Source organism: Callithrix jacchus, chromosome 12 (assembly GCF_049354715.1).
Source record: "Callithrix jacchus isolate 240 chromosome 12, calJac240_pri, whole genome shotgun sequence".
NCBI classification, from domain to species: domain Eukaryota; kingdom Metazoa; phylum Chordata; class Mammalia; order Primates; family Cebidae; genus Callithrix; species Callithrix jacchus.
The window spans coordinates 39,913,126-39,938,782 of NC_133513.1; the positions used below are offsets into that span (position 1 = coordinate 39,913,126).

Here is a 25,657-nt window from a genome sequence, read left to right on the forward strand (position 1 = left end):
TGCAGATTTCTCCGGGAAGAACTGCAGCTCAATAGCAGAGTGTGGACTAGGGCCCTTGGAAGAGACTGCTGAGCCAGGAACTGGCTGGAACCCTTGTCTGTTGCAGGCTGTGGAGATGGGGCAGACATGCCCAGGCGGGCGTATCACCCCAGGCCAACTTGCCTGAGCCTGCCATGGGCAGCACCCACAGCCATGTCCTGCAGCTCAGCCACAGAGGCTGGACCTTCTTCCCAGTGGCCCCTCACTCCCCAGGCCCCTACACTCTGGGCAAGATGGAGAAGAGCCAGTGTCCAAGGTAGAAGATGCGGAGGGGCTGGGTGAGGCTGTGAAGTTGGATGTGCTTCCCTGCAGACTTCCCGCCTTTCCCAGGACAGAAACACAAATACCAAGAAAGGCAGCATTGTAAGTGAGATAGAGTGGCGATTTAAAACTCAAGAGCCCTTCTGCATTTAGAATATAGTTGCTTTAATAAAATAAAGACAATACAATAATTTCCAGTAAGCAACTCCATCTTTTTTTCAGTGCAATAGCCCTCAGTAAGGTGAGTCATGTGTAATTTCATGTGCAGCTGGGCATCACCGAGTCAGTTTCCAGAGTGTTACTCAGGCCTCTGAGTGTGTGCCTTCATCCTTTTCATAGAAGTCCCATGGGCCATGGAGAGGGTCGGGATGCAGAGCTCTGATTGCCAGAGACTGTTCCTTGAGAGCTGTGGCGGGGGAGGCCCTGGGGGTTTCCTCTGTAGGCAGAGCTCAGCCCCAGTCACGTCTGCCACCCTCAGCCTGGCACTACTGTGCCAGAGCCTCTGCTGCCTTTCTCTTCCTACCCATCTGCAGACCAGCAGAATATTCTCCCTTTCTCATCGCCGACCAGGAGTTTGGTCTGGTTTCTTGGGAAGAGAAAGAAAAGACAAGGACATTAGAGGCCAGCCTGTCAGTACCACTTGTCCCAGTCAGCACATGGGATATTGCAACTCTGGGGTTCAGTCCGGGGTCCACTGGAGCTGGCCCCTGGCCTCATCTCTCCTGAGGCAAGGAAGGCAGTGCGAGGAATGGAAGTTTCCACTTGGGGGTAGGGGGATGTGTTTGAGCTGTGAGGGTGGCGGTTCCCACAGCACCGTGGGGAAGCTCAGGTCCCAGAGAGCAGGACAAGGCCCTGCCTCTCTCCAGCACCTCCAGGCGAGCCTCCTGTCCCACCAGGGATATAGCCAGTACCACGGCAGAACAAATAGCAAGTTCTCCAGCAAAAAGTGTGGATCTGGACTGACCTTCCCTACCACCAAGCCCATCCCGCCCCATTCCACCCCACCCAGCATCTAAAACACTGTGTAGGACATGGGAACAGCCCACGCCATGCCAGTGAGGGAGGAAGGAAGGCCAGCTCTGCAAGGTCAGCAGCCCTGTGGCTGCACCTCCTGGTGTGTACAAGGAGGTTAATGACAGTAACCACCTCCATGGGATACTGTGAATCAAATAACGAGTACGAAATGTGGAGACTGACGCTTGGCTATGCTACAGCGGCTAAGAACCCTCATAAGGCACTTTCTGTTAATGAAGGATAATCATCACACCACATGTTACAGCTGGCAGTGGAACTCAGGGGAAAAGGCTCTCTTTAGGATTAAATTACAAAACATTATACTTCTACCTCTTGGATTTCTTTATGAATGGATGGCTATTCAAGAGCAAGAGAGCAAGGGCATGTGTGAGTGAAAAACAAAACAAATAATAATAAAAAAAAAAAACAAAATATTTTCTGGTGCTCTACATGGCCACATGGGCTGCATCCTGTGCTTGGTGGGGTCCTGTCCTGGAGGGAGGTGGCCTCCTTGGCTAAGTGGCCTGGACTCAGAGCCACTGGGACTTTCCTAGAGGTGGCCGCAGTGCCCTCTGCTGGAGACCCAGAAAAACAAGGCCGTGCTTACCTGGACACGGCCAGAGCCGTCACCGCGGAGCTGGTCTTGCTGGGCTTCCCTGTCAAAGCAAGGCTGACATCCAGCTCTCGACTCAGGGCCAGGTTCTTCTCCCACTTGTGACCTGTGAGGAGCATGTGAGAGAAGAGTTAGAACACCAGATCAGCTTCGCACACACAGTCTGCATCTGCACACAGGGCCGGAAACGTATACACACATATTTATATTTGTGGTCAGCAACTTGTTAAATTGAGGGGGGAAATATATTTAATCTTGGCCTGTGCTGTTGCAAAAAGGGCCGTCCCAATTTAATTTGCAGGCGGTGATAGTTACATGTGCTGACGTGCCGCGGTATCCATTGTGTACCAAATTGGATTTGTGTATTATTGCTTTCTAAATTGCATGCCTAGTTCAGCAAAATTGTTCATCAGTGTTTACTGGCTTTATGCTTAATAAGATGCCCCACAATACCTTGCTGCCAGGATGTAATGCAGCCCATAATTGCCTAGTAAAAATAAATTGCATAAAGTCGGCATTATCAACTTATCTTAATCCTCTCACACCACAACCAATAATTAAATGCTGAGAACGTTTTTTCAAAAAATATAACTCAATGATTGTTACTTCACTCATTTTAATGACTGCATTTGGGAACAGACAATAATTCCTTCAATGGGAAGGGTGAGATGGAGAGACACCAGCTGGGTACGTCCCTGTGAGGCTACTTCCTTGGACTCAGGGCAGGAGAGATGGTACAGCTCCCACTGTCCTGAGCTGATCACCCATGTGTGCAGACAGGCCATGCACCAGGAAATGCTTGAGGGGTCCATGTGGGAGAGACTGCCTCAAAACACACCAGGCATTTGTACCCTTGTGTATCAGTCTAAACAACAAGCTTCTCCGAAGCACTTTTTCTGTGCCTGATTGAGTCCAAATCTTTGAGGCAATTCCTGAGATAAATTGTACTCACCTGGGTTGGGCCTTTCTGCAAATGGCAAATAAATGAATTCCAAGCAGAAATTAGATTACATCTGCCCACAAACACAGTATACTTAATATCTTCAAAGATCTCCTTTCTTGCCCCTTAAGACATTTGAGGGATGCAGTAATATACACGCCAAGAGGACACATGTGCAAATATCCACGTGTCATGCCCAATACAGGTCCCTTTTGGACAAAACAGTTTTGAGCAATATAAGAACAACATGCTTTTTTATTAAAGACCTCCAGCAGTTTGGGCTTGTAAATCTGCTCATATTTTAGATTTGTTAACTCTAAACTGCAGCCCAACCTGATATTTTGAATATGTCTATGTCATCCTGTCATTTCACGTTCATCTTCCCTTGAACTATAATCACAGTCCTGGCAGTCAATCCAGTGGGGCAGCAGTGACTCTGGGTCAGAACAGACACAGAGGAAGGATGTCAATCTGGGGCTCCCTGTCAGTCTAAGACCCCTTAAGTAAGTTTCCTAAGGCCATTAGCTGCTGTGTCTACAGAGAAAAACATCTCAAAAGTCTGCAAAAATGACAATAATGACCTGCATGTGGGGTAGATTCTTGTCTGTGGCTACTATTGTTCTGTCCTCAGCACTCTACTAGTCAGGATGCACGGGAAGTACCTCCATTTGACAGAAGACCAGAGAAGTTGCTGTGACAGAGTTGGGTCTAGAACCTTGTTTCCTGCTTTTTACCCTGCTTCTCATTCCCTAGAGCCCATGACCAATGAGTGCAACCTCACCATAACTATTGATGCTGGATAGGAACCTGCAAATCCACAGGCACTGCCAGAACCAACTGAATGGCTCTGAGGTGACTTTCATTCATCTGTCCATCCATCCATCATCCATCTATCCATCCATTCATCTATCCGTCCTCCATCCATCTACCCACCCATCCAGCCAGCCAGCCTTCTTTCTCAGGCATCCGTTTATCAACCATGGGCTTAGCTAATGCTTTTAGCTTACGGGGCCCCAGTAGCTTCAAAAGTGGGCATTTGAGTCCCAAATGAAAATGATGTGCAGTCTCATGCAGCTATATCAGAAAATTGCTTCATAAGCAGGCTGGGGAATAAGAGTCTTTCCAGTTGGGAGCAGATATGGGAGAGAGTCTGGCCTCTGCCTTCCAAAGATGTGCGGGGTTCCTTAGAATGCACATAGTTCTCTCCTTTCACAATGAGCTAGGCTGACTCCTTGTGGTGGTTTCTAAGAACCCTAGAGGAACAGAACCTGTGAACTGATGCAGTTCTTGATCTTTGTGATGTTACTGCCCTGGCTCAGCTCAGATTGTCGACAAGGGTCCTGGGTGTTGTTATCTTGGAGGAAGGAACCTCTAATATACAGCCTGGGACACAGTAGGGGCTGAGCAAATGTTTGTGTGTGCTTGCATGAAAAAGAATCCACAAATGGGTGACTAAATGAATCAAAGAGGTGTGGACTGTATTTTAGAAGGAACTAATTGCAAGTGTCTACTCTTTTCAGAAGGCCGCCCTCAGAAATCTGGGAAATTCTCTCCTGTGGATGATCACAGGTTCTGGGATGCAGAACAAACAGGGAGCTACCAGAAGCGCTCAGGATGATAGAATTCTCACTTCATGAGAACATGTTTGATTGTGGGTTCCAGTAAAGATGTTCCCATTCTGGCCAGAATCTTTTCTGAAGACTGAGCTGAGAGAGGAGTTCGGCTCTACTGGAGGTGGTGCTGATGGGGGTGGGGACTGGACAGTTGTGGTGGATGTGATGCAGTGACAGCTTTGATGGGGAGGTTTGCACCTGTGTTCATTATGGAGGGGTTGGTGATGGTGGTTACATGGCAGTGTCTATGGTTAGTTTATTCTGAGGCAGTTGTGGCTGTGATGACAGCAGACGTGAGGAGAGTCTGCTTCCTGAGTGACTTTGAGCAAGTTACTGAACCTCTCTGTGCCTCTGTAGTCTCTGAAGACCTGGGAGGAGCTGCAGCCCTTGGGCTGAGGTGGAGAGAGGGGAGGTGAGGAGGGCAGGGTAAAGCCAGGACCGCCACATCCCCAGCAGGGCCGGTACCTCTTGGACTTGGAGGCTGAGTCAAGGGCTCCTCTCTTGTTGGCTGTTCAGGAACAGACATCTTCACATCCTCAGTTCTCCAAACCTGTCCCAAAAGAGCAAATGTCATGGCCTGGGGAGATGATCCTGTCTGCAAGCTCGAGTGGTCTAGTCCATTTCCTCACACCTAAGGGGCCCTTAGGGAAGGGATGAGGACATGGCCCTCGCTTCCACTTCTGATGTCAGTGTATTATCAGGCAAAAGGTTGTTTAGGCTTCAGCTTTCTCATGCGGAGGTTTGGCCAATCACAGTTGCAGCTTAAGTGAGTTTACCCCACCTATGTCCCTAAGTGCCTCTCATCTCCCCACAGCCCTTTGCTTGCAGGGATGTGACTCTGCAACCAGTTTATTCCCATTTTACTCAGCTGATGCCCTCTTGCCCATAATGCCACCACCTCTAGAGTCCTCCCTCACTCCTGGATGGCCGGGCACCCATCTTGTGTCTGGCCCTTGGTCCCAAGCCTGCTTGTGAGAGCCCTGAGGCTGACTCACTCAAAACGGCTTCTCACTCACTGGATCTGGACTTTATGTCACCCAAGGGCAAAGATCAGCCTCCTCTCAAATGCTTTTGTTAGCCCATCCCAGGCCCCGCATAGCACTGGGCCAGTGCAAGAGCTCAGTGACCACAATGAATGAATGAATGCTGGCTGCACAGAAGACCCCCAGTCATGCTTTGGGCAGGCACAGGAGAGAAATACACCTGCAGCTCGGCCACCCCAAGGTCCTCCGGCTGGCCTGCTGGTGTGGGTCACACCCCACCAAGCCCAGGCTAGCCCAGGATGGCCTGCTTTCTGCAGAGGCCATAGACGAGGCCCTGTGAGGGGACTTCCTGGGTGCCTCCTCAGTCTGCATGGATGGATGGATAGATGGATGGATGGATGGATGCTTAATGGATGGATGGATGGATAGATGGATGAATGAGTGAATGGGTGGATAGAGAAATGGATGGGCAGATGGATGGGTAGATAAGTGGAGAGATAAATGGGTAGGTGGGTAGATAGATTAGTGGATGGGTGGGTAAGTTTGGGTTGAGCGGTTTTGCATTTAACCTTTCAGCATTTATATGTTCTAACGGTGTGCGTCTGTGTGTGTGTGTGTGTAATACTATATAATTTTATTTATTTACTTTTTTCCTGGAAAGAGCCTTGCCTTTCCCTTCATTTGCTGTAGATACCTGTTCTGGAATGGTCTCAAATGCAACCTACAGGGTTAGCCCCCTGGAGAAAGTGAGAAGAATGGAGATGAACACATTTCTCATGCCATGTCCTCATTCCACCCAAGACACACCTACCCGGACCATGCCGTCTTGACTCCCGGTGATGATGATCTGACTTGTGTCCCATGCTGGGCCCTCCATCAGGCAGCAGCAGGTTATGGATCCTTCTGGGCCCCAGGCTGTGGTGATGCTGGCCAGGGGCTGTCCGTTGACATTCCATAGGGACAAGTGTGCTCCCGCACAGGAGACAATGGTGCCCTGTGCAGTGAGAGCTGCCATCACTCTAAGCTGGATTCACTGCCTGCCCATCAGCCATGTGCTCAGCTACCCAGTTGGTACACTCAAGTACCCTCAATCTGCCATGCTCTGAAGTCCCCCAAGGTACCCCAAGATTTCCTAAGGTACCACTTCTTTTCTAGCTGACTCACAGATCTGGTATGTTTTCACACTGTTGTAAATTCTTGATTCTTTTCATACTGCAGTCTTGTGGTTGGATACTTCTTTCCTGGCAAAAGGCACCTGGATCACCCTCCAGGCTCCTCCCACATCCCACTCCCCAGCCTGAAGGCAAGCCCTGGCTTTGGACATAGCTTATGCTTGGTTAGCCAGCCTTGCCCATGAAGAAGTTTTGGATGCCACCTGGTGGAGGACAGGGTACAGAGGGTCCAGTGACTGCATGGAGCTCATAAACTGTGCAATGTCCCTGGAGAGAAATTTCCCCATTGCTTCTCCTGATATGCTCACGTTTAAGTCTTTACTCCTCAAGTCCTATCCATTCTTTTTTTTTTTTGAGATGGAGTTTCACTCTTGTTACCCAGGCTGGAGTGCAATGGTGCGATCTCGGCTCACTGCAACCTCCGCCTCCTGGGTTCAGGCAATTCTCCTGCCTCCGCTTCCCGAGTAGCTGGGATTACAGGCATATGTCACCATGCCCAGCTAACTTTTTTGTATTTTTAGTAGAGACGGGGTTTCACCATGTTGACCAGGATGGTCTCGATCTCTTGACCTCATGATCCACCCACCTCGGCCTCCCAAAGTGCTGGGATTACAGGCTTGAGCCAACGCACCCGGCCAAGGCTTGTCTATTCTATAGTGGTCATTGTCACTGAGGCCCTGGGGCCATCCCTTTGAGACTTGCCTTAATCACAGAAGGGATGTAGGGAACTCCGTAACCCCCACACCCTCCCGGGCTGGGATCCATTGTAGAATTTCCTGATGCTCTGTCTGAGGCCAGAGACCATGTCGGATACCTCTCTGCCCCACACCCAGCAAGCACAGACTGAAATCAATCGGCTGCAGGACAACTTGTCCTGGTTCCAGGTTTTTCTGAGGTCTAGGGACACAATTCCTAATGGGTTTTATGTTCTCCCAGGTGAAGGCTTCACACTTTCTTCTAAACATCAACCATCCATCCATTTACCCACCATCAGTCCATCATCCATTTCATCCATCTTTCCATCCACTACTCATCCCTTTATCTGTCCATCTATCCATCCATTCATCCATCCATCCATCCATCCATCCATCCATCCATCCATCCATCCAACCACTCATCTAACTACCCATCTATCTATCTGTCTATCCATCTACCCATGCATCCACTCATCCATCCACTGATCCATCCATCCATCCATCCATCCATCCATCCATCCACATTCCATCTACTCATCTAACATTGAATCCAGTTTTGAATTTAAACCTACCTGGAGCACTACTTTCAGCAAAAATTGGAACCAGGAAGCTCCTGCATCACCCCCCACTCCTCTTTAGAGCCCTCCACTCATTTTATTCATGTCCTGGACCCCTTAGGTTTTCTGTGAGCAGATGCAGAAACCTCTGCATCGTCAGTGAACCCCATATCCCATGACAGGGCTTCGGCCTGGAAGAAATTTCATGCTGATAAATCAATCTCCCTCATCTTTGTAAGCCAATGTATGGAAGGACAGGCAGAGAAGCTTGCACTGCCGTGAAGACAAAAAACCTGCCAAGTCAACACTGATTTGCAGGTAAGGAGCTAAATGAGTCAGCCACATCCAGCAGAACCTTCACTGAAAGCCAGTCTTTCTCTTGCAGCAAAGCAGACACCTCCCACTGTCCCCACCACCAGAGGGAGGAATGTAAAGAAGCAGAAATCAAAGCTAGACCCAGTGCTGCCCATGAGATCTGCAGTGACTGTTCCATACCCTTGGCCTTCCCAGCATTCTGGAGTGGCCAGAGTCTCTGGGCTTTCTCCTGGGTGTTGTTCCCCATGCTACTGTGAAGGCAAAGATATGGACAATAAGAAATAGGAGTCTCACCGAGACGTCACTGATGGTGATGGCTGAGATGCCCTCCCGATGGGCAGGCAGGCGGATCACATGGGTGAGGTGGTCCAGGTCCCACAGGATGCAGGTGCAGTCCTGGGAGCCGCTCACCAGGAGGCTGAAGGTGACCGATGCTGCCAGGCATGTGACAGCCTGTGTGTGTCCATACAAGGCCTGGGAGCAGAGACCCACAGGTTAGGAGAGGGGCCCTCAATCCAGCTACTTGGAGGGCTTCTTCACCCTCCCTTTTATAGCTGGGCCCTGGCTGAGGAAACAGAGATTCTGAGTGAGTCAGTGATTCCCAAGTCTGTTGTCTGTGTGGCTGAGAGGGTGTGCATGTGCGTGTCTATGACTAGCCTCTTCGTTTCATTCATCTCCGGGGATGGAGGCTCTGCTGGGGAGAATCAACCATTTTTTTACATATAACCCAACCAGAGACTAGCCGTACGTGGAGGCTTTGTGCTGCCCTTTATCTGTCTTGAACCTGGGAGCAGTTCACGTCACAATTTTTTATTCGTTTGTTTTTAAGATGGAGTCTTGCTGTGTCACTCAGACTGGAGTGCAGTGGCATGATCTCAGCTCACTGTAACCTCTGCCTCCTGGCTACAAGTGATTATTTTGCCTCAGCCTCCCAAGTAACTGGGATTACAGGACACCTGACCTGATGCCTGGGTAATGTTTTGTATTTTAAGCAGAGATGGGAGTTTCACCAAGTTAGTCAGGCTGGTCTTGAGCTCCTGACCTCAAGCAATCTACCTGCCTTGGCCTCCCAATGTGCTGGGATTACAGGTGTGAACCATTGCATCCGGCCAGTTCATGTCACTGTTAACACACAAAGCACTGTTGGTAAACTGTGGTGCCCACACCAGCAGGCTCAGTAGCAGCAGGCAGCCTGTTAGAATTCAAGTTCTTGGGTTCTACCCCGTTTTCTGAATCAGAAATGCTGGGGATGGAACCCCAAAGCCTGAATTTTCACAAGCCCTCAGAGGATTCTCACATGTGCCCAACTTTGAGAGCCATCTCAGTAAGGGAACTTTAGAGGCATGTGCACTCTTGAACTAAACTGGGAAGAAGAAAAGGGGAGGTCACATAGTCATCAAAAGATGGATCTTTTCAAGTCTGATAGGTCTGGATTCATAGTCACTGGGAGACTTAGACCTCCTTGGTCTTGGCCCTCAGGTTTGGCTTGTGTGGGGCCTGGCCTGACTCACGGATGGCTGTGTGTTCAGATCTGGCTGAAGGCCTTGTTCTCGTTGAACACTTTCCCGAGGGACTGAAGTAGCTCACCACACATGCTGGTATCCCCTTGCCAACTGCTACAGGCAATGGTGTGGATTCCATCACCAGTACCCCAGAGGCTGCAGGTCCCAGAGGCCCTGATCTGAGGTGCTCTGTGCTCACATGTGCCTGCCATCCCCTGGACTCAGCCGGAGGGGCACGGAGGTGGCATGCTGAAGCATAATTGACCTGGCTCACCAAGTAGTAAGCCTCCACCCTCAGGACAGAGAGCATCACGCACTCATTTGAGTCAATGAGGCTAAGCATCGTTTCTCAAAGCTGTCACCTTGCCTGGTCAGAGCAATGAAAGGTTCAGCCACAGGCTCCTGTTTGTTCTCCATGGATCCTAACGTGATGCCAACCAGATGGTGCTGGAAAGTTTTCAGGTATGACCCACAGAAGATTTAGGTTATCCTAGGAAAATGGAAACTGCCTAAGTGAACAGAGGAAAGCAGAGGAGTTGACAGGAACCTTCTGAATCTCTTCCCAGAATGAAATAAGTCTGATGACTCTGTTCTGACCACAGGGGACACAGCAATGCCAAAGAGCACAGAGAAGGGACCCCAGGCGCAAGGCTCAGGATGCAAAGGGAGGAGCTCTGAGCCCCAGCACCTGCAGGTGTTGTTTATGAGTGGAACCGAGTCTGCCTGCTCTTCTCAGGAAACAGCTTGTGTGCCTGTCACTGCCCACTTAGGTCAGGTTGGCTGTCTTCCAACCAGCCTGGAAACTCCAGCACCACTAGGCATCCAGCACCCACCATCTGCAAGAGCCAGAGAAATCAAGGAAGGAGATAGCAGCTTCAAATGTGTGCTCAAGAGGGGTTTTGTTTTCTCCAAATGATACTTCTCTGAAAGGCCAATTAAAATAACTTCATTACATTACCTTATACCTAACTACAGCAGCAAAAAATGACAGCAAAAAGAAGACCCCTGAAAATAATTCCTCATGCAGGTTACATTGCCATGAGATGGATGCTCTTGATTGCTGGCGATACCATAAAGTCAGAACTAATTTGGAAAGCGTCATGTTTGGAAAGTTCATAATTCTCTTCAAAATTTGTCGTAAGAAAACAGTCAGAAGCAAACAGCAATCTAGATGTTTTCTGCGGCACTATTTAAAATAGTTAAAACTTGGAAACAACTTAATTGTCTAGTTTTAGAAGAAATGGTTTATTAAACTCTAGTGCATTGATATGACACAAGAATCGAAATGTAATTTTATGGAAATGGAATGATATGGAATGACTGAAATGGAAATTATAGAGACTGTAGAAAAATGGAAACAATTGAATAAGCTGGGTGAAAGTAGAATAGAAAGATCTACACAATGATCAGAAAGATATAAATATGTATATCTGGGATAAGAGTATGCAAAAAGGAAAACTTATATAGGGATCATAGAGAATAGTTTGTCTTTGAAGTGGATTTAAAATTTCTCTTTAATGTTGCACTATCTTTAAAAACAAAATAATTTTTGAACTGCCTATGAAGCTCTGCAGTGATGACTTTCCTGCCCACAGGTAAGGGGTGGACTCCTCCACTGGGCAGCCATGGGTTTGGGGAACCCGCAAGGCCACATTGGCCTTTAAAGGTAAGCGTTAAAGTGTTTTATTTTTAGAAAATAAGAGCATGTGGGAGTCCCATCTCTTTTCCTTTTGATTTGGAAGTAGGAGAGGACGATAAATTACATTTTTATGGGGTCGATACAAGGGTGTTTCCATGCATTTTCACTGTTAAATGGGAGGGTGGTAGAAAAATTACTTCACCAGTACCCCAAGGCCAGCCCCAGGGCCAGGTGGAACCGCGTGCAGTCCCCAGGGCAAGCTGTAAATGGGCACTGGGGTTACGGGGGGAAGAGTACCCCAGTCTTTCATTTCCAGTCCCTTCACTGAGACCGAGAATCACACCCAGTCCACTGACAACAGCAGTTGATGAAGGTCGCCTGCTTGTCACCTGTACTGCTGCCTCTCCGTGGGTGCACTGCCCCTGCAGATGTATCAACCCCTCTCCCACTGCCCTATCTGTTCCTTCACCTCACATTTGCTCAGTACCCACCCTGCACCCTCCATGCCCTGAGTGGCACCAGGAGACAAGGACAAACTCTAGGGAGACAGATGTGGCTTGAAAGTTATCCAGAGAAACGCAGGATCGGTTCCAGTGAAACACATTCACTTTAGTAAATTCGGTCAGTGGTGATTTTGTACAGCTTATTTTTGTTTCTGTTACTTTAGGGCTCTGTGGCTAAGTAAAAACAGATACAGAATTGAATTGTATTTTAGAGTTGGAAGTGATATTCTAGGGTGAGTGATATTCTAGAGCGAGTGCCAGAGTATGCAGGGAGAGTGCATGGGGTTTAGAGTTACACAAACCTAGATTCAGATGCAGGCTGTTCTGAGCCTCAGTTTCCTTGTCTGAAAGTGGGAACAGTAGCTGCCTCTTCACGGGAAAACGTTAGCACACAGAAGGGCCTTGGAGCATTTGGAATGTGAAGCAAACATGAAGTGCCACTGTGATAAGCATTCCTTGTGAGAACCGGTGGTGCACGTCTTCAGCCTGAAGGGTCACGGCTCCTCCTCCCACCTCAACCACTTCCTTCTGAAAGTCATTCATTTGACCTTGGATACACAACTTACACTTCTTTGCATCTCGTTTTTCCTTCACCAATAAAGTAGGGGTGATCATGGCACCTATGTTATGGGGCGTCAATAAGCTAAAATGAGGCAATCCATGTGAAAATTCTTGGCATAAAGGCTAACTTGAGGCAAAATGCCCCCAAAATATTATCTGGGGTAAGGAAACTGATTTCACCAGACTTCATATCCATGAAGTGGCTGTGTGTGCCCTGGCCTCTCTTGATAAGGTGTGGGCCTCTGTGGAGGCACCTGCCCTGTGTACCTGTCAAATCCACCACGGGAATAAAAGGATACCCCTGAATGACACTGAGCTGTGGGTTGCCCTCTGCACCTCATTTCACTCATTCCTGGCTCCAAAGGGTGGCAGGGCCCTCAGTGAGCAGAGTTAGGGTATATTCCGGCACCATACCTGCTCAGGTGCCATGCCAGCCAGAGGTGTGGTCCCCATCTGAGGTACTGTCCCCACCTGAGGACTGCACCTGCCTGAGCTGCATACCTGCTGGAGGCGCAAGCCCCTCGGGCGGCCTTTGGTCATGCTGAGCTCCCACACACACACCACGGTGCTGGTCCCAGAGGTGACAATTGTTGTTGGGGTCGGGCACACAGCACACAGACAGCGCCCCCAGGCAGCCAGGTTCTCGAATGTCATAAGGATCTGTGGGAGATAAGGGGGATGAGACAGCAGGTACAGGAGCTCAGGATAGAGTCACAGGGGGATGTGGGCTAATCTGGGTGCCTTGGGAACTGGGGACATGCCATGTGTTCAGGAGTCAGGCCCTGATGACAAAATCCAGACCATCCCAGGTCCCCAAGCAGGAGCTTCTCCTCTAGCAGGTAGGAAGAGACAAGTGAGGGATGCTGGGAAGACCCCACGAGCACCAGCAGGGGGTGGCTCAGTTTGGGGGTCAGGAGGAAGGACATGGGGCTGAGTTCCATGGCTGCCTCGAGAAGTTGGTGGGGCAAGGCCAAAGAAGGGATTGGGGAGCTGGGAGGGTCGAGAATTCACTGGAAGTGATGGGATCAGGGGAGGGAGCTAGAGTAGGAATGGGGCCTGGGAAGGAGAGCAGGGGCCACATCAAAAAGGCAGAGGTGACTACGTGGCCTGCACTGGCTGGGAGGACCAGTAGGAAAACAGCTTGCTCCTGCAGGCCCCCATGAGCACTCAGCATGTGTTCTTTGAGTCTAAATCATGACTGGAACCAGAGGAGCCCCCAGGACTTCCATCCCACACTCAGTGCCAGTGTAGGTGAACTCAATGTAGTCATATGCCCAGCTAGCCTCTGCTCTGGAGGTGATAGTGTGCACTGCCAACTAGTAAGCTCAGTTCCTTGGAAGGCAGGTTTGAGGCCTGGCCCAATGAGGGCCTTTGCATGGTCACAAGTCCTCTCCCTCCCAGGCTGGCAGCACGTCTTGCAGGAAAAATGGGCGAGGTTGTTTGGATTCGCTGATCTCAGGACCATCTCTGCCTCTAGCTGGAGGAAGGCCGAGGTCCTGAGGCCGCCCCTGCTCCGTGCAATTGGCTCACCTTGTCGGAGCCGTAGTTCCCCAGGCAGCAGCTAAAGTCATCAAAGCCCCAGCTGAAGGTCCTGTTCCAGAGAGGAGGCAGCAGCACTTTGTTCCTCTCTACGGCCAGAATGGTCTTCTCGGTAGAGACAATGTGGCCAATGGCCCCTTTGGGGGACTCTGAGCCTAGAGAAAAGAGGTACATATCTATCCCCCAGTTAGTATGGCAAACTCGTGCATGGAAGGACAGCACCTAGTACAGCTGGGCCCCAGCAGGCATGACAGGCAGACACACTGGACGCAAACTTATGCACAGAAGGACAGAACCCACTACAGCCAGGCTCCAGGCAGACGTGACAGGCAGACACACTGCCCGTCCTTCCTCAGCTCTACTCCGGGAGCCACCCCCACCCCAGCTGGAATATGGCTCAGAGCATGGGATTTGGAGCTGTTCAGACCTCATTCTAGGCCTGATTATCCTGGTCAAGTCATTCCATCTCTTCAGACCCCAGCCTCTTCCCATGGAGTAGAGACAACCATGTCCCTTTCAATGTGTGTCTCCTGGCACAGAGCTTGGTGCAGCTTGTCAGCTCATAACATTGAGGCCAGCCTAGTTTCCGAGACCGTGACATCACACCTACCACGCAGGGGCCTTTCCTACTTCCCGGTGGGGGCCACCCTCTTCCTTGCCCTGTGCTGGGTGAAGTGGGAAAACTACCCTCTACCTGACCCTACCACCCAGGAGGAAGAGAGGGAGCAGGATTGGGGAGAGGCTCCAGGATAAGACTGTGGGATGTCTCTTCCTGTAGGGAAGGGACTGAGGCATCGATGGCGCTTACCCTCTGGGGCTGCTCAGAGGAAAAGGAGAGAGTGAAGCCAGGCCTCTTAAAGCAAGGCCCAGCACATGTTGGGAGTGGCACCAGCATCTGCCAGGACTCTTGTTTCAGCGCTGGCTTGGTGCCTACCTGTGTGACAGACACCACTTCATGGCACTGTCACAAGCCTGAGGGCAGGGCCATTGTCTTCCGCATTTTATACATGGGGAAACTAAGCCTTAGGAAGGCCCTCCAAGACCCATGGCTGATAAGATCTGCATCAGTCTCCTGGAGCCCGCATGGGACATTTGAGCTCCCTTGTTACTACTGATGTGGCTTGCACTGCGTGTCCTTCTCTGTGAGGGCAAGGGCTGTGCCTGACTGCCCAGGGACTTCAATCCAGAGCAGATCCCCAGTCTTGGGGCAAATGGAGGCATGGTCCCCAGAGCCAAGAGCAGTAGGCATCTTATCTACCAGGGTGCAGTGTGCCGAGGACACTGTGCTTGGACTTCAAGGATAAAAAAGGACACTACTAAAACCCCTGTAAACCTACACTTATACTTCTTGGGTCCTGCATGTTGTTCAATGTAGTGGGATTTCCCCAAGACAGTGCATGTCCTCAGATGGCACAGGCACCCAACTTCATACATACATGGCCTTAGGAACCCAGCCTCACCCTCTCTTCTGCTTCCAACTGGGTAATCCTCCCTCCCAGGCTGGGTGGGACCACCCCCAAGCCAGTCAACTTCTGCTTCTATAGAGCCTCTCTGAGCCTTGGCAGCAGATGAAGAAGGCACTGAACTTTGGTCAGAAGAGTTGGACTGATAATCACCACTATGTGCTGGGCATGAAGATGGCCCATCTCACTGAGCTCCTGCTGGCTGGCCACGTTGAAGAGCCCCTGGTTCCCAGAACTGTCTCTCAGTCATGGGACTGCAGTGGCTGTAGTCCCTCCCTAGATCACATGGTTCCCTTCATTGGCTCAACCTATTTCTCATATTTCTCATCCTTCCCTCACAAACTCTGTGCAGGCTCATTTATCTAAGCATCAACACAATTCTTCAACAGCATCCATCCAACCCTATTCCAATCCTTATGGGATCATGGAGGTTCAATGGCTTGCCCAAGGTCACGTAGGCAGGAAGCAGTAGGGCCGGCATTCACTCCTAGGCCATCTGCCCCAGAGCCCCAGAGGACATGTTCTTAGCTACTGGCTGCCTGCCTATCCTGCCTTGCTTAGGAGGTCCAGTTGCCCAGGCACAGAGACTGTAACCCTTCCTTGGAAGACTTGGGATTCTCCACTGGTCTCTTGAGGAGGGGAGGTGTGTGTGTGTGTGTCTGTGTGTGTATGCATGTATAAAAGAGAGGGAGAGGAAGAGAGATGTGTGTGTGCCTGAAATAGGGGTGTGTGTGTGTGAGAGTGAGAGAGGTGAGTCTTCAGAAGTCAGGGTGTAACAGAGAGGGGTGAGTCTTCAGAAGTCAGGGTGTAATAGAGGGGCTTCTAGACACTTCAGAGACAATGTCCCCCTAGAATATGGCTGATTGGAGATGCAGCCATTCAAAGTCAGGCCCCAATACCTTGCCTAGATATGTGGCCCTGGACCTCCAGAGAAACTCAGACACTGAAGAGACAACTCTGGGACAGGACACCAAACAATGCATGGCCAGAGAATCACCTTTGACTGTGACCTGGGAGGGTCTCAGTGACTGCACGCTATAGAAAAAAGGCTGGGGGTGGCCAGGAAGGCTCACGGGGGTGGAGACATCCTTTCCAGGCAGAGGCTTCCCTGCTGCAGTCCTCGCTGGATGAGGTTTGGTAAAGAGCTGGAGAGACAGGGAACAGATACACATGAGGGAGACATGCCCAGAGGAGGGGTCGTCCCTGATAGCATCACCCCCACTCTGGGGGCTGCCACAGCTGGGCTTGGTCCTGACAAAACAGAACATGAACAGAACCTCTGGTCCAGCTCTCAGATGCTGCAGGTGAGGGGCCTGGGGCTCAGAGAGGGACAGCTACTTTCTCAAGGTCATACAGGTAGCCCTTCTGCCTGCCAAATCTCTCTTCTGTCCCAAGCTGCTTGGGAAAAGACTGGCCTTGTTGAAGAACTCCTGGTCCCCAGAAGAACTGTCTCAGTCAGGGGGCCAGAGTGATCCTCTTCCCTTCTGGATCACATGGCTCTCTTCATCGACTCAACCTATTTCTCATATTTTTCATTCTTCCCTCATGAACTCTCCGCAGGCTCATTTATCTAAGCATCAACATAATTCTTCAACAGCATCCATTCAAGTATTCCAAAGAACACAGGCAAATCCCATCAATGGCCTTTCTATTTCTCATTTTCCGCCGATCTCTGCCTAATGCCAAATTTTCTGCATAACGGAGCCAAGCGCTGAGCATGAACTGTGCTGCCTGGCTGAGCCGTTGCTGCTGGACCAGGGCGTGCACCTGCACCAGATCCAGCTCTCTACCCTGCAGTCTGTCCCAGACTGTACTCCTGCTGGGCTGCTCTTTCCAGCCAGCAGCACATTCTAGCAAGTCATCCACCGGCACACGCTGGAGGGAGAAGAGGTGGGAGCTGGCCTGGGCTGTGGACATGGGCAAAGTTGGGGCTCAGGTTTGATGGGCAGCTGGGGTGGGTGTGGGGTGTCTCAGAGAAACCTCAGCTCAGTTATAGACCTGGATCAAATGCTAACCTATTTAGAAAAGCTGGGTGTGTGATCAATGCAGACAGAAATCAGAATGATGAGTTTTCAATGAGTGTTTAATAATGAACACTCTTCCTCACTCAGGGTGACTGGGGTAGTGGACACAGCCCCTGTTAGTGCTGCAATCTTGTCTTCAGACTGGGACACATGGGCATCCTCATTCTGATGGCTACTTTAGAAATACTTCTTAAATGCTCATATGACACATCGCTGTGTGTACTCCATGACTACATTGAGGGGAAAAGATCTGTGCTGTGGACACGGGCTGTGGGTACATGAAGCAGGACATGGCTGGATGGTGGTGGCTACTACTTTGAATTATATTCTTGCTTTGTATTATTATATATTTTTTTGAATTCAAGAAATAAAACCATTTCTAGGCTAGCAGGCTTCTTTCCTAAAATTCTTTCTTTCCTACAAAGCCTCCCAGCAAACCCACATTGGATGTGCCATCCAATCTCCGAGTCACCCTCACACCATCCTCAGATTCCCTTTACCTGGGAGCTGAGCAAACCTCAGTATGTCATGTGAGACCAGAGAGAAAGATGTTAGTTTTGCACTAACTGCAAAAGGAGTCCCCCCAGTCCTCATGGTTGCACGTGGGAAGGCCGTTGCACAGGACGGTTCTGGAATTGGCTGGTTTCAGGCATTCATTTCCCAGCATGGCGGCTGACTGCCCAGGTTGTGACCCCAGTAGCAGGGCCATGCTTCTTATCCCAGATAGCCGTGTTCAGGAACAAAACATATCCACACAGAACCACAGTTTGAGGATTACCAACTAAATAAGGATATCAACTGGAATCAGCTACATAAACACCTAACCTGTGCATTCATCAGTATGTCAACAGAATGCACAGCCTCTTACTGCTAGACAGGAGAGAGAGACGGCAGAGCAGAAGGCCCAGGTAAGACTCTGCAATTTCACCAGAGGCCCAGCAGGTAGAAGGCGGATGCTCTCACACCGGTGACAATATGGTGCAAGCTTTACACTTCTTAGATAGGACCAGAGCTCTACCTCTGTTTACTGCTAATGGTGTAATTCTAGGCAAGGTGTTTAGCCTCTCTGAGTCTCAGTTTCCTGGTCTATAAAAGAATACCCTATACCCAGAGCTTAAGAGAGATTTCAATGACATAATCACACTAATAACCAACATTTGTTAAGTGCTAGTTATATTTCAGGCACTTTCAAACACTTGTTATGTCTTAACTCATTGGGTAGATATGTACACAAGTAATTAGTTACCACGTATCTGTTGTAGTGCTGAAAATCACACTAGTCACAGATAAACAGAGCTTTCACCAGTTTCACTAACAATGTCATCATCTGCATCAACATCAGGTGGTAACTGAGGGTTAAGCCTGATATTGAAAGCACAGGAAGATGATGGGGGACCGTCTCACCTCTTCAGCCTTCTCCTTCACTCTTACCCTAGGAAAGAATGCCCTTACACTGCACACACTGTTTTGAGAAAGCAAGGCAAATGACAAGGAATGTTGTACCTGTTTGGGCACCTGTCCAAAGTTGCTGACAAACCCCAGGATGGTGCTCTTGATGAGGGGGTCAGCAATGCTGCTAAGGTCCATTCTGTCACCATAGAAGTAGGGGTGGAAGATATTAACAGCATCCACTGCGGCTGGCCCCTGCTGCTTGTACCCAAAAATAAGGTCTATCCAATGGTGGAGGTTGGCACTGACAAAGTCACTTTCCAGAGCCTGGAACAAAAACCCAAAGAGCATTAAAACCCAGGCCACTCATGGACTCAGGCACCCTCTGCACAGTTTGGAAGGGGCATGTGCTTCAGGGTGCTGGCCCTGCACAGGGGAGAGAATTGATGGGTCCCTGGGCAGGATGAGCCAGCCACCTGAGGGCCACCTGAGTCCTGCCTCCAGCCAGCAGCAAACCAGACCTAACTGTTTCTACCACCCCAGCTCAACCATGTCATAAAACAACCATGGTGTCCACAGTATCTATGAAGTGCAGCCCTGGGAAAGACACATCTAAATGGAAGAGGCCAGGCTGAAATTAAAGTCCTGGGGTCTTGCTGAGATGTGACATATGAAACAGGGAGAGCTGGTTCTGGCCAGAGAGTGCCAGGAGGCTGAGGCTAAGTGCAGTGATCAGGAGAGCATGCTCTGGAGCACTGGGTGTGGGCACTGCCATGTACACATTCCTTGACATCTCTGTTCCTCGGTTTCTTCAACTGTAAAATGGATAACGATTGTACCTTCTTAGCAAGTTCATGTGAGAATTAGGTTGTGTCCACGGCTGACAGTTCCAGGAGTTAGGTAATTACACTGAGCATATACGATGCCAGGCACTGGCTAGCAGTTTCACAGATGTTGTTTCCTCCCATGAACACTGCCCTTTGGTGGCAGGTACACTTAACCCATTTCTAGGGGAGCTCGTGTGTGGTTTTTGATCCCAGCCCTCCAGCCCCCAATTTTCATCCCTCAGAACCCCACAAGGAATATCCAGCCTCACTGAGCAGATCCCACTTCACTCAGGTATTGGGAAATTCTGGACATGTGTGTGGGCATCCTTCTAAATCATCCCTGGTACAGAAATGAAAGAATCTGCTTCTGAGGTTCAGCTTAGCCCCCAGGAATGTGAACTTCCTTCAATGGGGCAGCTGTGTCCCTCTGGGGGCATGCAGCAGGCAAGGAGCATCTAACCCACGCACCCACAGACCTCAGGAACATTTTGTCCATGCTCAGGCTCACTGTCCCCAGATGGGAGGACAGGAGACATTCTCAACTCAAACATGGAGCCTGGATCTGAGTTTGCAACCTTTAAGTGAGAAGTAAACCTCGCCCCACTCAAGAGCATAGCTCCCACTGGAAATCAGCAACATCTGCTCTTCATGAAAGGTGACATCCAACAGGAAACAGAGATTTTAGCATAAGAGCCAAGCATGCTAGATCCTTCATGCATACAGCCCAGATGGATGGCACTGGCTCAGATTGGGGGACCCAGGCTGGCAATCATTCTTGTCAGGTGTCACACATGAGCAAGAGGAACTATACCCCAGTGTCTTGAAGTCACAGTCTATCTGAGAGGTGGCACCTGCTTCTGCTGAATAGAGCCCAGAGCCCCAAGGTATTCATTTGGGATTGTCTGGGCTCCCCTTCTTGGTCCTCTGGGAGGACATATAGCCCTACACACCTGGATCTGGAGAAGCCAGGTCACCTGTGCTAAGTTAGCTTTTCAGAGGTCTATGATTAAAGTGGCTTTGGGGTCAAGAAGGCTACATTTGAGTCATGTCATATGAGGGGTAATGAAAAGTATGGCTCTCCCAAGCCTACCACCTGGCTTGCGGCATACCTCATGGCCTTCCGGAGATGTGTGTATGAAAGCGTTTGTTGGTGGCTGCCACAGAACCACTAAAGACATAGTCAGGTGAGGGAAGGTCATAGGCCAGGGCAGCTGACCCTTCTGCTGGCCCTTCTTCCTACTTCTTGTTAACCAACACATATCGCATGTCCTCAAGCTCTTCCCAAACATTCCTCCACTTCCTTTCCTTAGGTGAAGCCTGGCTTTCGCCAGGGCTGCCAGTTCCCCTGCAGCAAGTTCAAGTGGTGACTACTTGCTGGGCACAACCCATATGTCTGGGGCCAGGACATGAGGCTCGTGTCGCCTCAGTCCTTATTGCCACTTCCAGAGTATTGCTCCTCTGCCCTCTTTAAAAAAAGGACAAAACATCTGCTCCTCTGTGTCGCATGAGATCTGACTCTATCCACTCCTCATCCCCACTGTGGTCTCCCAACAACTTCTCTCTGTTCTCCTGATTCATCAAAGGTGGTGATTCCTGGCCATGCCTTCCCTTCTTCTCCAAGATCTGCCATCATCCTCAGTGATTGCTACATCTGGCCTCTTGGTTCCTGATGCTCCATGTCTCCAAAGACTTTTGCCTCCTTTCCAGCTAAAGTCACCACTCCCATGGCCACACCTTGAGTTAACGATGTTAACTTAAGTATTCATAACTTTTCTAAAGCACTCATTCAAACATCTACTTGTTGCAAGCCACACCCTCACCTTGCTGGGTGTTTAAGTACTTCCTAAGACTCTTCTACCTTGTCACAACCCCTAGTCCCCTTGTCCCTTTTCTTCTTTACAGTCTCTCAGCGCTCACCTGTCTTTCGCTACATCTTTATCCAGCTTAGATGTAGAGGTCCATCATTCCAGTAACTCTCTGCTCAACTGAATAATGTGTAACTCTATCTTTTATCAGACTAAGGCTGCTGCTTCCTACAGGTTACATTCATCTCTGGCCCTAGTACTCAAGACAGTGGGCTCTGGGAGGGATGATTCCCATCACTGAGTTTCCAGAGGCAAGAATGAAACAAGAACTTTCTCTTCACAGAAAAGGACAGGAGAAGGCATAAGTTTTCTGTCACTAGTCAGACCTGCCACAGGTTATTTTTACTTTTTAGGTATAATTTACATACAATAAAATTTGCCATTTTAAAATGCCCAGTTCAAAGTGTTCTGATAAATTGATGCAGTCATGTGACTATCACCACAGTCAAAACATAAAACATTTCCCTCAAAATGTCCCCCTGTGTGTTCCTTTGGGGTCACACTCCTACTTCAGACCTTAGGAACCACTAATTTGTTTTTCGTCCTTATCATTTGCCTCTAAATGTCACATTTCATGTCTGTATATAAAATCCCATGGATGTAGCTTTGGGTTATAGCTTATTTCATATAGGATAATGTATTAAAACTCATCCATGTTGTTCTGTGTAAACTGATTCAGTAAATCTCCTTTTCATTGCTGGGGTGTGTGTGTGTGTGTGTGTGTGTGTATCATTTGTTTAGCCATTCACCAGCTGACATTTGAATTTTGTTTTTGACTAGTTTGAATAAACCTGGTGAAGATTCATGCACAAGATTTTGTGTGGACATGCTTTCAGTTTTCTTGAGCAAATATCTACAAGTGAAACTGCTGGATGATATGGCAAATGCACCTGCACATTTATTAAAAAATTACCAAGTTTTTGTACAAAGTGGTTGTACCATTTTGCTTTTCCCACCATCGATGTCTTAGGCATTCCATTTGCTCTGAATTTTTGTCAACTATTGGTTCCGTTGGTCTTTTAAATTTAGCCCACTCTTGTGGGTGTGTTGTAGCATCTCATCTCACGATGGTTTTAATTTATTTCTCCCTGGTGACGCTGAACATCTTTCATGTGCTTAAACAAACCTGGAAATTTGATTTATTTCTCCCCAGTGATGCTGAACATCTTTCATGTGCTTAAACAAACCTGGAAATTTGATTCAGCATGTGTCCTAAAATGACCTCTGGTCTCTACCCATTTCCAGGTGTTTGGGTAATAAGCCAAGTTCGTACCCCTCCTGGAAAATCTTTGGCCAGTGAGAGCCCCTGGGAGGCTCCAAACCCTCTCTAAGCTATACTGAGCAGTACAGCCCAGGTTGTGGACATGCTTATAGGGTTGGCTGATGACACTGACCTGCCCTCCAGGGCACTAATCTCACTTTCTCCAGTGAAACCCTCACCAAGATGGCATCAGGGCAGGGTCTAACAGAGCTCTTGAGACAGCCTAGAGCCCAAGCCTTTCCTTGCCAACCCAAGGCATAGACCCCACCCCATCTCAGGGTTTTCCAGACATAAGCCTCACAGTGCTGGTCGCTGGACCTCCACTTGGACAGAAAGCCTCAGTGGAACTTGAGGGGATGCTGAAGTCCCCAGCAGGATACCAGAGGTCCTGGCCTGACTCACCTGTCTGTGCAGGCTGATGAATTTCTGAGGGTCCCCATCAGCCCAGGGAGGGAGTTGCACGTCTCCTAGTGCAGTCCCGTCCTGCATGCAGCCTGCATGGGATGAGAAGTAGCAGAGATTTGGGTAACTGGGAACTCAGATCAGGCAAGGAACTAAAGATGTAAAATACGTGCTATGTAGGACTGCTGATTTTGTGTAGGTCAGAACGTGAGTTATGTCCTCAACTTGGAATGATCCCTTAACTTGGCCTCTAGGCCCTGCCTCCTCCAGGAGGCCCTCCTTGCTTCCCAGGCAGTGCCAGTGCTTGCTTTGTCAGTTACCCGAAATGATTTCAGTGTTGTCATTGTGGTACGTCTTCCTCCCCACCCTTCCTTCTGGGTGCTTTTTACATGGCATTAAACAATCAGGAGATACAGTGATAGCGATGCAAGCTGGCACATGCTAAGCATCTGACTCTACGCCAGGAGCAAGGCTAGCCCCTGGGAACATATGACCTCACTGAATCTTCATTCTAAGTCGATAATTTATGCATTTTTCTCTCCATTTTTAAGGTGAGAACAGCAAGATTTTAGACAGAGATTCTTCAGACAGTAAAAAAGGAGGCTGGACTCGACCCAAGTCTCCCTCCTCCCCATCAACTACCCAACCTTGGGAAAGTCACTTCACTTCTTTGAGATTCATTTTCCACCTGTAAAAACCAAGGTGATGACAGGAATGAGCTCATAGGGCTGGTATATGGATTAAAGGAGAAAAAACACTCCACATGCTTAGAACAATGTCAGGCGTATGGTGGTTGCTCCATAAACGTGAGCTACAGTCTTGCCTGACCCCTCCAGAGCCTGCAAGGAGCTTCTGGAGTAGAAGCTCCCTGCTCTCTCTGGGCTACAGTGCTGCCTGGCCTGGCCCTTCTCATTACTCATCTCAGCTCACCTGCCACCTCCTCAACAGGTTCTTCCTGAGGACCAGAGAAACCCAGGTCTTGCTGAGTCATCCTCAAACCATTTTCCTACCTATTTTCCTCATAGGACTTCTCAGCATCCAGCAATGCTTCACTTACAATATAGATATTGTCTATTTCCTATCCTCACTCAGAATGCAAACATATTCAGGGTATGCCATCCCAGGAGACCCATCTAAATCCCCAGTGCTTAAAAAAAGGTCCCTGTATACAATGGGTGCTCAATAACGACTTATTCTCCTGGCTTCCCTGAGGACATCGGCTCTCTTGGCCTCCATTCCTGGTAGGAGCTGTCATTTCTGCAGCTGAGCGCATCATGCCACCTGCAGAAGAGCTGGCTTCGTTTCCCAGACAGGGTGGGTGCTCTGGCCAGTGCTCTAACCCCAGGCTGGCCACCCACCTCCTCCTGGCTGTCACCCTCCCTGAATGACTCCTGCTGTGGGACTCCTCAAGCTTTGTGGGATCCATCCTTTGTTCAGTTCTCGCCCCTGACTCATGTGAGGTGACTGATGACTTGAACACCGCCAAGGTCCCCAGGTTCCACAGATCAGACTCGCGGGGCCTGGCTCACCGTCTGGCATGCTCTACAAGGATATGGGCTGCATAGCTGGGGCTGAAAACCCCTGCATACGTTTTTTCAGGGGCTAATCTCCCCTGTTCTCCCCCTGGGGCTGCATCTGGCCTGGCTCAGGTGCATGCCCTTATGTGCTGTCTGGAGGTAGAAGGAGAACACTGAGGAAGGGGGCTCTAGGGCCTGAGGTATGCATTGGTGATGGCTCATCATGTTCTCTGCAGAAGATGATTCCCAGCCAGGCTAGCACCCATATCTGCCCAAACCATGCCCAGGCTGTGACCACACATCCCCTCTGCAAATTGCCGTGATTCAGCCTTGCAACTGTTCTCAATGGATGCTCTGAGATGTACACCCAGTCCTCAGGGGACCTGCCTACTGGGGCCTCCTGTGTTGTGTGTTCTACCTCTACAGCAGCAAAAAGCCCTGCTGCATCCTGGACTGGGGTCTGCAGTTCCGGAATGAGGAGGAGCTGCTATAAGCGTCCAGTCAGCTGCCCTGGGGTTCCACCCAGCAGCCTACCCCAGGAGACCCAGCATCTCTGGGTCCTGCCCTTGGAGTCCGCATAAATCCATTTGTGGGACATGGAAGAAATGAAGCTGGGGGGGAATGGCAGGAACTTGTCCAAGGTCTTGAGGCAGCAGGGCAGTGCCAGACCTGGGCTACTCACAAGGGCCCCTGTTCCAGCCACTGCCTCACTGCCGGTGGAGGTCTGGGACCCGGGTGGGGTCACGGGTGGGGCAGTGGCTCAGCGCTGTCCTGGCAGCCTGGGGCCAGAGCCCTTCTTCAGCAACCACCTTTCCTTCTGAGCGCTGTTGCCAGTGGAGACCTCACCTCAAGCGCATGGGTCCTGGGGTGGGCCTAGTAAAGGTCCGAATGATGTTGGTCATCACTCAGGGGCTGCGGGAAAGAGCACCCCACAACCCTCTCACCCAGCCTCATCCAGGCCTC

The 25,657-nt window shown here is 49.8% G+C and overlaps 1 protein-coding gene across 4 annotated transcripts in view; it reads right to left on the minus strand.

Moving 5' to 3' along the window:
- Nucleotides 1-446: 446 nt before the first annotated feature.
- WDFY4 (WDFY family member 4) overlaps nt 447-25,657 on the minus strand; it is a 285,801-nt gene continuing 260,590 nt past the window's right edge. For 3 of the 4 annotated variants that reach the window (XM_035267709.3, XM_035267708.3, XM_035267707.3), the window contains 10 exons: nt 23,178-23,269; nt 18,937-19,149; nt 16,407-16,554; nt 13,938-14,122; nt 12,909-13,067; nt 8,497-8,676; nt 6,275-6,457; nt 4,946-5,030; nt 1,922-2,033; nt 447-886 (listed from right to left, as the gene is read on the minus strand). In XM_035267709.3, the coding sequence (XP_035123600.3) occupies nt 820-886; nt 1,922-2,033; nt 4,946-5,030; nt 6,275-6,457; nt 8,497-8,676; nt 12,909-13,067; nt 13,938-14,122; nt 16,407-16,554; nt 18,937-19,149; nt 23,178-23,269 (1,424 nt within the window). In that variant the 3' untranslated portion in view covers nt 447-819. The remainder of the gene's footprint in view (nt 887-1,921; nt 2,034-4,945; nt 5,031-6,274; nt 6,458-8,496; nt 8,677-12,908; nt 13,068-13,937; nt 14,123-16,406; nt 16,555-18,936; nt 19,150-23,177; nt 23,270-25,657) is intronic. The other variant, XM_078343959.1, reaches the window with a different exon arrangement.